Source organism: Bombus vancouverensis, chromosome 11 (genome assembly GCF_051014615.1).
Source record: "Bombus vancouverensis nearcticus chromosome 11, iyBomVanc1_principal, whole genome shotgun sequence".
In the NCBI taxonomy this organism is placed as follows: domain Eukaryota; kingdom Metazoa; phylum Arthropoda; class Insecta; order Hymenoptera; family Apidae; genus Bombus; species Bombus vancouverensis.
In genome coordinates, this window is record NC_134921.1 from 7,597,811 (window position 1) to 7,610,335 (window position 12,525).

Sequence of the window (12,525 nt, forward strand, 5' to 3'; positions counted from 1 at the left end):
ATTTTCAATCGCGAACTGAGATTTCATTCAATTTTTGTAAAATCGACAACTATTCAACTATTTAAAGTTTTCAAAGCTGCACCAAACTCGAACAAAATCTTTTTTACGTTTGGCAAAAAGATTTGATAATTTTTTTATATTGTTTCAGTGGATAAAGAACATCAAACAACGGTTAATTGGACCACGAAATATCTGTCGATCTTTGATAATTCAATTCCGTGGTACTGGTACACTTTTTCTATTGTTTCTACAATGTCGGACAACGTCGGGAGAGCCGTGCGAGCGGCAAATCGAAGTACTCGACTGCAAGGCGGTAACATTGTTCGACCACAATTGCGAGCCGTGTCGAGACATCGATGTACAGTTGAGGTGCGCAGTGAGGATGTCGGAGAAGAGCGAAGTGGGCTCTCGTATCGCGTGTTGTCTGTAACTCAAACAGTCACGCGGAGATTCCTACGTTTAATCGAATCGAACGAATCTCTTCTTTCTAATCCAAACTCGCCATACTCGTATAAAATCCGTACTTGGTCCACGTGACTCTAATAATCGTCCAATACTATCTTACCCGTTACGAACACCGATGTCTCGATTTATAATCTCTTTCCCTATATTATTATAAACGATCTTTAATACGAATATTACTATAAATATCGGCTGACATTTTACTTAAAGATATTAAGGTCGACTGTCGCGTCGATACTGCATAAATAAAAATATCAGCGTGAAACATATAATAATTAAAGCAACATTTATTTCTCCGAGAAGGGAAATGAAAATCGAGTGGAAGACAACATGGACGCAACAAGGACACGGACGAACGTCTGGCCAGGTAACTATTGGAGGATATCAGCACGATGGAGGTAGGATGGGGTGTGGATATTCAATTTGCCGGGTTGGTTCCGCTTCTGAGCTGACATTTCGTTCATCGCTCCCTCGAGAGCCGACGATCGAATTGTCAGCCTACCATAACCCTGACTACGGCCTCCTAAACGGCCTCTCGAAGCCGTTCAACCCCCCATTCTTCCTTACGAAACTTCCTACGAGCAATTACGACACCATGAAAGCGTGGCTGCGTGTAACTTCTCTACGTAGGATTACTAATTTCGTGGTACAGCTAGACCAAGCGTTGTCAGCCGTTTAATTACGCGTGACGATCCCGCGGACAGACGTTTTCAACGAAAAGACTTTCCAAGACGGAAAATGAACATAAGAGAAGGGATAGAAACAGGTAGGACGACACTGGAGATCCGGGTACGTGGGCAGGAATGCAGATGGTGCGCGATAAGCGAATGCAGATGACGATCAAGAACGCCGGAACGTAGGAGGGCAGATCTTGTTGCGGGTCGAGCTAGACACTCGCGGAGTTCGAAGACCACGGAACAGATAAGATAGTGAAATAGTGAAAGTCCCGCGAGCCCGAGCGACCCACTAAATACGGGATTCGATAATTACCAGCTGGTTCCGCCAGACGACGTTCACGTAAATTCCGATCGCGTTAAGAAACATGTTTTCACGTATAGTTATGGAGGGCTGTTATTAACAATTTTTTTGTCGATTAAGAACGACAAAGTCTAATTTTAAATCCGAATACACGAAACAGTACTAGAGAAAATTGAAGGCAAGGAGTCACTGACCGCGGGAAAACTTCCGAAAAAGCAAATGCTGCGAAAAACGTGAAATAGGATAGTATTCTAAAGAGCTACGCGAGATTTGGAAATATAAGAAAAAAAGATGGATCATCGATCGTAATATGACGTTGGGAGTAATGTCGCGCAAAAAAGGGTGCGCGAAGCGCATCAGAGTGAATTCTTGCTGACCTGATTATAATTAATAATAAAGAATAAAGGGGAAAGGGTTTGAAGAGCGAACCTGGACATTACATTACCTGCGTCTGTAGGAGAAGCATGCTTGATGCTACCGTGAACGCGGTGGTTGTCGTGGTTGTAGAAGACTGATTCGTGCAGGCGAGAACTGGAACAGTAGTTGTTGCCTGCCGTTGATGCCGCTGGCGATGTGGCTGTTGCTGTTGCTCTACGTCGTTCCGTGTAATAGCCACCGCACGCTGACTACCGTTGCTGTTATCGCTGTCGCCGTTCGGCGAATGCAATTGCCCTGCAACAGAACGCAACACATCCTGAAGCTACTGCTAGCAGCGAGATCGCTTTAAATTCCTTCGACTTAATGCACCGATCTTAAACATTATGCATCTTATAAAACCAATTACAGAGGCGGCTAAGCAATCTACGACAGTTCGACTAACGCATCTCTCTACATTTTTTCCTTTCTGTAATAAAACGTCGCTCGCATATAACGTCTATCGAGGACATTGTTCCAGAATATGATGAAAAGTTCTTTGGTCCAAAGCCAACGCGTTTATTGTTTCATGATGAAACAAAGAGGGATGAGAAACTAAACTTTCTGACACGTATTCCCCGCGATGACGCGTTGAATGTACGCGCCAGACTATTTCTATCCTACAAAGGTACCATGATCTTTTCTTTCTTTTGTGTCCAGACGTGACGCGAATCGAGAATTTAGTTAACAACTGCGTACGTACAATATCTGCGATATTGAGAGTGACCGGCGTCCATGGTGATCATCTCTGCGACCAATTTAGAATCGAGAGGCCTCGAACTCGGACGAATTTGGTTCCGTGAGAGACGAACGCGTTTGCACAGATCGATTCTTAGAAGTACGAGTAAATTTCGACCACCAGGCCAAGGATGGCCTGGCAGCCAGTGGAATTCGGAAACAACTTTCACTGGTTCCCGTTTTTCTTGTTTGACGCTACTCGTTTTAACCGGTTGTTATCACTATCTGGTACCGACTTATTAGTCGTCGAATTCTCGTCGTCGACTGAGGTCCTCGACGTCGAGGTTTCGTCCTATATAGGGTAGCTCCGACACCCCAGGGAGACATGAAATCATTGGCATTTAAAATACTACCGTCCTATGCAGACAGCCACCATACCCTCTGCTCGATTATTATTACGCGATATTATCCCTAACGCCCGAGGGATGACTATACCTCGTCCCGTCAACGAAGAGATCGCTCGCCTTTTATCTTTAGAATCTATGCATGAAACGAACCTTAAAAGAACGTAGGAATATAGGAAAAATTGTCAGTACCTGCCATCACATTTCCATCATTTTCATTATCACCATAGTTATTACAATCTTTTTTTTTTTTTACTAAATATCGCCTCACTCGATTCTTAGAATAATATTACCACACTTCGTTCGCTACAATTCTCTCACAAAGGCTAGAAATTGATACGTTTCGATTAATTGATACGTTACGTAAAGAGGAACGAATAGAAAGTGACATTAACAAGTGATGGGTTAAACAGATGCGTTCTGCTCTTTTGAGTTCTCCATCCTTTCGACTCGTTGAAGGATCAGGGAAGATGCGAACGAGAGATAGTCACGGTCACCTAGACCGGCGATTTGATTGAATTTCGCAATGGGGATCGTGAGAGGACCACCCAGTGGTTTTTCACGTCGTGAAACATGGCATAGCCGAGTCGTAAACGATTCCACCGTGGCGGAGATTAATCGTAGAGGGGTGTAGAGGGTGCGACGTGATTCGATACGATAGCGACACCGGTTATGGCGAATTAAAAGGGACTGCACACAAGCCTTGCTTGATAAGTATCGATGCAAACGCGGCTGGCATCGGATCTATACGGCCATAAATCTCAACGCAGTCAGATCGATCGGGCTAGAAGTCTGTCATTACCTAACGAAAAGTCATAAATGTTGCCTGTATAGCCCACTCTCTTTCTCTCACCCGTACCTTTAACCTTTTCCTTTCCTCTCTCGTTGTAACCCGTGCAAGGTGGTTGCTCCGCCAATTAAGATAGCTCGATCCAAAACAATGAGCCCTATCAGACAGCGAGGATCAGCGAGACCGCGAAGGAGAGGCGCGAGTAGAACCGATCCCACCTACGGGAGCGCATACTAGAGAAAACAGGCTGCACCTGAGCCGGTGTGCACGTGCACGGAAGGACTCGATTAACTTCTACAACGCTAGCACCGACAGCACCGTAGGCAGGGTAAAGGCAGAGGTAGCCAGGGTAGGGTAGCGAACGGACGAGCAAGAGTAGGGTTAGCCGAACAGCGTGTGCCAAGTGGATTACACCGGTATACACGGCCCTCCCACGAACCACGCCTCTCCACGTGCCACCACGTGCAGCCACGCCGCGCACAGCCACTTGCTTCGTTTCTCAACAATTTGCTCTCATGAATTAACCACTCGTTCCTTCCAGTCTTCTGTATCTGCTCTTCCTTTCGCTTCCTTCTTCTCCACTCTCGATCGTCTCGCGAATACCGTATCCAATGAAGATTGGAAGGATCGGATGGATGTGGCACGAAGAGCTTTGAGTAATTTTCTATGTGAATACATTAAGATTGCTTTGACAAATAAGATAACATTACGCAGGACTATTAAACGCTGTTTGTGTGTCGCTAGATATGGATGAAGAGAAAAATACGCACTGTCGTAGATCATCGTGTTAATAGACAGATTCCGCGGTTGTGTAATTGAACTGAGGAATTCTGGACATTCAGAAATTGCGAAAGACTTCTGTGTATAGTTTGTAAGAGTCGTTGAGTGATACATATCTCGGGAAGACAGGCGTGAAAATTTTGTGCGATTTTTCATATCGAAACGACCCACTTTCCGCTTGAGAGAAGAGTCATCACTGACGTCACTGTTACTTGGTAGCATCGGACGAGTGTACAGCCACAATTAGGCATGAAATTCCTATAAGTTACGGGCTAATTGCAACGATTGTCCAGTCACGTGTTTTCATTTCATGGCTTACCAAGATAATTGATATCCTTCATGAATAATTCATTCTGGCAGCGAGTTTCTTTCTAACGTGTCGTTTATGAGAAAACCCGTAGCTACGAGGAGAAATAGTGAGGGAGATGGAGATAAAGAGAAAGAAGGACGCTATTAATAAACGCATCGGAGGACTTTTCTTCGTTACAACGTTACCTTCGAACCTCGAGAATTATATTGCCGATCAATCGACGCGTCTCGTATGCAGGCACACCTAACGACGTTAGCAACCGGTGGTGGGTGAGCGTGCGTGCACGAGAGAAAGTAGGACCTGATCATGTCTTGCAGCCGTACGCGACATATAATCGCGTACCGAGATATCTTCGATTTAAAGCTCGCATCGGTTCGCCCACACGAGCCGAGCGTCTCTACAGTTGGACGATCGTAATTAACCCTTTCACTACTAAGTAGGGACGGTCGTGTGCCAGCCTTTCGTTTGCCTTTTTCCTTTTAGCAGCTATGCTCATCGCATTTTACTTCTCTGGAAGCTGGCATTACTTTTCCAATTTCTCTTATTTTCACGCCTGATTTTCGCATTCAGAGATTTTAGTGGAGAGATTGTTTTCAAAGTCGATACTGCGAAGTCTATACAATGATGGCGAAGTGCTATACGATATATTCGGATTTTATTAGATTTCTAGCACGTGGCTCTTAGGATGTTCTAAGTTTTTAAAGAACTTGGTTGTTTATTGTGTGCATCTTTTTTAGGACGTTGATTTTCATTTGCTATGTTGCTTCGGTTACTTGTATTTTTCTTAATATCTTGTATTGTTATTTTTTTTTATTAAAGATTCTTGCTTTTGCGTTCTAACGCTTTGTTTTCATTGCTGAGATTCTATCCTCAATTGTCCTTATATTTTTATCGCCGAATCTCCTTTTTTGCGTTCCTTCTTTTAAGCTGAAATTCCTGTTCTGACGTCCTTGCACTGTTCGTTACGGGGAATCCCAATTTCATCACATTGGAATTTACTTCAAGAAAGTATTGCAGAAGGGAAAGAAGCTGCCATTCCATTCGGAATATAGACTGTGGATGAACTAGTAACCATTGATTTACTATAAAGTGGATAATATCCAGGGTGAGTACTCGATCAGATGGCAGTTGTATTAGTTCAGGCAATCTTCATATCTTGTTCGGACAGTTCTTGTATTTACATAAAAATTGAAAATATGGGAATGGCACTAAGAATCCTCATACATATTTTTACTCCATTAATTTACGATAGACACTGTACATCGCAGATTCAGATTCGGTTAGAAATCACCAAACGTGTTCATAGCAATTAAGATAATTATAAGTGAAAATTGTGATTTTAGTATAAGTAACCATTGGGTGGCCCTATGAAATAACTATATGATGGATATCATCCATATCTGGTAATTGGTTAAGAGGTTTGCTTGCTAAGTAGTATACAGTAGTATACAGTAGCTGCGGGCATTTTGGAAATTGCAGAAAAGTCAGGCTCAGAAATTGAATTTCTCATTCTTCGTGAAAAATTCATGATAGTCACTTTTTACAGGATTTAACGAACAGTAAACAAGCTGGTTACCAGCTCTTTAGTATTATCGCACTCGACTCGATTATTTTTTAATAAAGTACATATACATGTACAGGTATCATATTGATTTCAAATCTTGACCCACTTACCTAATGTGCACTAATCATTGCAGATGCTGCATCATCCGATCTCCCTACCATTAGGAGGCGAACTTTAATAGCTATGTACCACTGATTATACTATTAATTTTTCTTAGTCAGTCGTATCCTGAAGGCATCGCGAAACTTATTTAACACTTTCACTATTAAATTGAAATAATTCTCTTTTTTCTTTTTCTTCCTCTCATAGGAGATGAAATTTTATTTTAATTTTTCCGTAATCCAAATCGAACGACTATTCGAATATTGAGAAATATTTATTTCCGTGTGTCGTGTAATATATGTGCGAATTTCGAATATTTTTTAATAAAGAATATTTCCTTCTGTGTTAATTTAGCACGGTTTCGTGTCATATATCTTTTCACAGCGTGGAAAGTCGAATGAATCACGGGATCGTCGAATCGGACGTAAGATAATTTGAAAGTTTCCATGCTACGTGTACTCTAAAACTGGTCCAGCGTATGCACTCGGTGCAGCTTTCTCTTTCGCTGAATTTAGTGAAAGATTGATGACATCGCAATTAGGATTACAACAATCTCTCCGGGAATCCTGAGTCACCCTCGTGTCGCGATCACGTTCCATCCGAAGCCTGATACGTGCTTATCATCGTTCTCGACAGTTCATTAGCAGTCCATTCACCGAGACCGAATTATCACCAGCTTCGTAATTCGCCGAGTACGGTAACCTTCGCGTAACGAAAAAAAAAGAAACGTATCAAAGAAAAAGATTCGTAACCACCCAACATGCTAATCACTCTATCAAACAATCATTTCGCTGGATGTATTCCTCGAGGATTTACCTTTCCTATTCGACAAGGATTTCACTGCAATTTCACAGAAAACACACAGCTTGTATCTTTTATTGCTATCATAAACATTTCCACATAGAAAGATACTGCGCCAACCAATAGGCCGCTATCTGCTACGTTCGACAGTACGTTTGGTTTCCTACGTTTACAAACGCAATCCTTCGATCGACAACCTCGAAGAAGGAGCAAAATGCAACGCTTACGGAGAGGAGAGAAGAAACACGGATCGAATCACGGATCCGTGAAAGCAGGACCAGGAAAGCCAAGCTGAAACAAATTGTCCAGATACCCTGGAAAGATTAGATACGTTCTCGGTGGATTGACCTCTCCCGATAAAAGGCTGCTCGATAGCTAGCGCGGCCAATAAGAATACAAAGGCCGTTTCAAACGCTCGCGAGCTAGTCGCGGCTCGCGTGGTCCGGGTTAGAGTGCGGCTTACGGTGTCGAACGAGGTGAAAGAAGAGCTTCGACGTCGAGCTACGCGAGGGAGGAGAGAGAGAAGGAGGATACGGAGAGTCGCTTGCGACACGCAGGCTCGAGCAGCCAGGCTGATAGGTAGGTAGGTAGGTATATCGCCCCCTGACCCCGAAGAACTACCGTGAGACCGGCTTAGCTCCGGCCGGAGCACTCTCCTTTGCTCTCTCGGCGTGCACTGCGCGTATGCACACACGTACACACACCACGCGTGTACACAGGCCAGGCGCCGTGGAATAAAGAAGTGGGAAGGGTACACAGTATGCCGTGACACGACCGAGAAGAATAAGAAGAACAAGAAGAACAAGAAGAAGAAGAAGAAAGAGCAGAAGAAAGAGAGAGGAAGAAGGAGGAGAAGGGAACGACACGACGAAGGATGTGTGACTCGTGGGTGCAGCTGCAATGCAGCCCGGCTGCATTCAGTGGCACACACAGGACGATAGCTGGGCTTTTCGATGGTACGCCAGGATTATCCTCGCTCGCGAACAAATACCATGCAACGAATTTCGTAATGGTTGCAAGCATGACCGTGGTTTACGAGGAATCTTCTCTTTTTCCCTCGCTGCATGTGTGCACGATTTGATTAGGACTCTTATCGCGAAGAATCTTTCCAGATTTCTTCCTTTCTCTTTAAGTCGGGCTAGTTTGGATTTTCTTTTCGTGGATTTCGAGGCAGAGATGGCACTGCAGAATAATAGTTAGATGCTGAAGACTCCCGAAGGCTTTTAAGAGAAAGTTGTATATGAACGTGGTTCGGGTACGTTTTGACGGAAGATGAATCGTAATTGTGAGTGTACTAGACAACTGCCGAGAAAATAAAAAAAGATACAGGTTCTCATAAAGTTTAATGACTTTTGGATATCCCCATTCGCTAATCGTACGATAGGAGAAAGTATCTGCAACGTCGATACCCAGGAACGATGTAAGCTGTTTCCCCTGCACGTGGATGCCTCGAGCCGTGACACAAAATCGTCGGCGAATCGCACGAAACACAATGTGTATCACGTTCAACGGTAAAATAACCGTTTACAGAGACACCCTGTACATCCTGGGGAAAGTCCAGCCATAAAGCTACGGCGAAAAAAATCTCTATCGGCGATATGGTCGAGCAGTGGATCGTCGTTCGCCGATATTCGGACGGGTCGACAGAGCAGTAAATTATCGACGATCCGTGAGCGGGAGAACGCGGGAACCAAGCAAAAATCTCCGTGCATAAATCAGCAGGCTAGAAAAGTGCCGGACAATAATTACAGGCCATGGAATTTTACGAGAGACTGTCTTAACGCTCGGCCTGGAAACGAAGAACAAACACGACAGGTCAGTAATGATTCTTCGTCGCGTAATTCGCTATTAACTTAATCGAGCATCGATTCCTACGAAACCATTCGTAAGTAAAGACAACGGGAAAGAGAAAATGACGACAGGCGTGAAAAAAAAAAGAAAAAAAAAGGAAGACTCGAACGAAGAGGAACGTGGATGCGGCCGAACGTAGGCAACTTTTTCTAGGCGTCGCGTAAGCAATCATCCTGCATACTTCGGATGAAAGAATAAGCAAATAGAAAACCAGCCGTGCCGCTCGCTACCAGCGTTGCAATTATATTTCCAGTGGCGCATCGTGTTGTGAAATTCGACATAATTTCGTCATCCTTCGGTGGAAAGGAAGGAAGAGCGAGTCAAAGAGAAGGGATACGTTTAAAAAATTCATACTCGACGACGATACGGGAACATACGGATTCACGCGTATCGAAACGAATGGCGTAGGGAGCAAAATGGCTGCACGACGCGGCTCCACCCACATCCTGATCTTCGCATGCGTGTTCCACGCTCTCATATATCGATCCTTTGATTCCTCTTCGGTCGAAGAATAGAGAGGAAAACAAAAGAGGCGACGCGGTAGAATATCGCGAAGCGTGTGCCTCGACAGGCGTCGAGATCTCCGGAGTAGGATCGGGGATTTCCCCGATTTCACGACACGGAAACCCACGTTACAATTTGTTTGCTGTCGGAAAGTACTTTGCACCATCTATGATCTTTCACGATGTTAACTCCACGTGATCGAGACTATCACCATGTCTGTTGCAATTATCGTTGCGATAAGAACTCGACCGTTTTATCTACGGAAAATTGATCTATAAAAAAAAAAAGACCAACGAGAAAAAGAATGAACGTATGACAAAAAATTAGCATAAACAGCTCACATACGTATGTCTCTGGGTTATTAATATCATAATTAATGATAATAACGTATTGATTGAGTTAGTTAATTATGATGATTTGATTTGAAGTTAGTAATTACAATATTATCGAGATTCTACCGCAAACACAAACGCGATAGTGGAGGACCGATAATGCACGGAAAACTGAAAAAAAAGTATTGACGAAGTTGTTTAATCACTTTTCGTTCGCGTTACGTTAAGGAAAAAAGGAAGAGAGAGACGCGTGTGTTGCGAGATGATTCAACGTGTTCGGCGCGAGGGTCGGTGGTGGACAGTTATGCAAGGGGCCGTGTTTGGCGCGTCCGCTTTGGCAGGTTCAACCGGTCTTAATCGCGATCGAGTCGACTTCGTCCGATCGAAACTAGTCAGGTTTCGGCTGGAAACGGCCCCAGACGAAGCTAACGTTTATTACCGACTATTTGAATATTAATAAATGATTTTCTATCGGCACGTGTCAGCTATCGTGTTTCGTAGGACGCGCGTCATACTACGTTCACCATTTTTCGATGACTACTAATGAAACTAATCCATTTGCGTTCGTAAGTGGTAGATCTATAAAACTGGACGAAAAGTGAACGAGATGTATGCGTTGCAACGCGTGAAACGTACGTTCTAGAGCTCGTAATTGCTTCCAGATTTGGCGTGAGTCTTTCTCGCTCGATCGCTTCGAAGCTGAGGCCTTGGTACGAGACGACGCACAGATGCTAAAGTTGTTTCTTTTTGGCAACTTTTTGGAATAAGAGAAACGAAAAATTTCCTTAGATTTTTGTTACCTTAGCATCGTATTAATTTATATTTGTCGGTAGACTTGAAGTTAAGAATTCTTTAGGATTAGAAGATAATTGTACGCCGATTCTATGAGAGTTGCAGGCTAAATAAGGAATTCGACGGTTTAGCGTTTCGTGAATCTGTTGAAATTCCACGGTGAAAGGATTACGTTGGATACTTATTCCATTTTATTGGCGCAGTCGATCATTCGAGCGGCTTTATATTCCACTATAAATTGTTCCATAGTCTAAAAGCCTTATCTGCTACATAAATTAGACATTCAGGTGCAAATACGAAGAATTTATGCCATGCTTCGAGCATCTCAAGGCTGAGCGCATACATATATAGCAGCCTCGTTATCGCATCCTAATTATTGCACATTTTACCTTCCTCTTTTATTCCTCCTTTTACGCTATTCACGAATCCTTATTACAATCAAGGCTCTGTTCTTCGGTACTTGACATTTGTCAGGCCGTTTCAATACTCCAGTCCATTCACTCGTCGAACAGCGAGTCGAATCTTCCAGCGGTGATTCGTCCGAAACGAAGCGTCTTCGACACGGCTCGACCGCGATTGGTAATTTGCGATTATCACGCATAATCTCATCGATTTCCAGAAATAAAACACATAGGAATAAATCGCGACTAAGGCTGGAGTGAGACGTCCTCGAGGCGAGACTATCGTCGCAGCGCTCAAGGACGACCACGATTCGTCGCTATTCGGTGATAAAATGCGGCATCCACGTGCGTGTGATTCTCACGCGAATTCGCCTGCTGAAGTGAGCGACGTTACATTCTCGAACATCTCCCTGTAACTCCCTTGCTTGTACGTGCGTATATTCGTGTCGAACGGATCGTTTCCTTTCCCCGTCGCGCCGTACGATACCGGTTGCTCGTCCTCTCACTCTCGTCGTCCAGATCTCGATGATGTACGCACGCACAAGAGCGACTAGGAACGACATACTTTCATCGAATTCGATGCAGAAACGAATTTCAATCGAGTGCGATCGATAGAGGGCGAGAGGGAGAAAGAGAAAAAGAGAACCAGTCGAGGAACTTCTCGCAGAACCTCTCGAGAGCGTGGGTTTCTAATCGTCGTGGTTGAAAGTATACGAACGTAGAGAGAAGTCCGCCATTCTAATTAATGTTTACCGCTCGATCGGCGAATTATCTCCTCGATTGATTCAACGAGATGCTTAGGTTATTTATATTTAGTTCTAGGAAAAGTCGACTTACAATGTGTCAGTCTAATGCCGAAGCTACGATTCTTCGATTCTCTTCTTGCAATTTCGATATCGTTTCGAAGAACGTAGCGGCACATGAACTAAAGGACTATTCGAATCATGTTGCTGTTTTACCTTGGAATATCAACACCGTTAGGATATAAAAAATGTAATAGTAAACAAACTCCGGCTAAAACAATGTCGCCGGTACATGCAACCGTCAACCGAAGTTGAATTTAAACTTTCCCGTACTCCCTCGACCAGTATAAATAAACGAAAGCGATCGTTAAGACGACCAGTTTTCAGTCTCAGTCTTGAGCATTTTTATCAGCGATCAGTACGCTGTCTTTAACGAATCAGTTAGTATCGAGCGTTCTTATCGAACATTCTTACAAGGACCAGTATCGAGCGATCTACGATTGACTCCGTATTTTGTATTATGTTTATAAATATTTTAAAAATACATTTGACGGCTTCAATATCAAATTAGCCTTGTCACGAATCAACAACGCGACCAACCGTCCTCCACAAGACTATG

The 12,525-nt window shown here is 43.6% G+C and overlaps 1 protein-coding gene across 4 annotated transcripts in view; it reads right to left on the minus strand.

The window, feature by feature from the left end:
• Positions 1-12,525, minus strand: part of Hr38 (Hormone receptor-like in 38) — a 41,882-nt gene that overhangs the window by 9,124 nt on the left and 20,233 nt on the right. For all 4 annotated transcript variants that reach the window (XM_033326927.2, XM_033326926.2, XM_033326928.2 and 1 more), the window contains exon 2: positions 1,886-2,112. In XM_033326927.2, the coding sequence (XP_033182818.1) occupies positions 1,886-2,112 (227 nt within the window). The remainder of the gene's footprint in view (positions 1-1,885; positions 2,113-12,525) is intronic.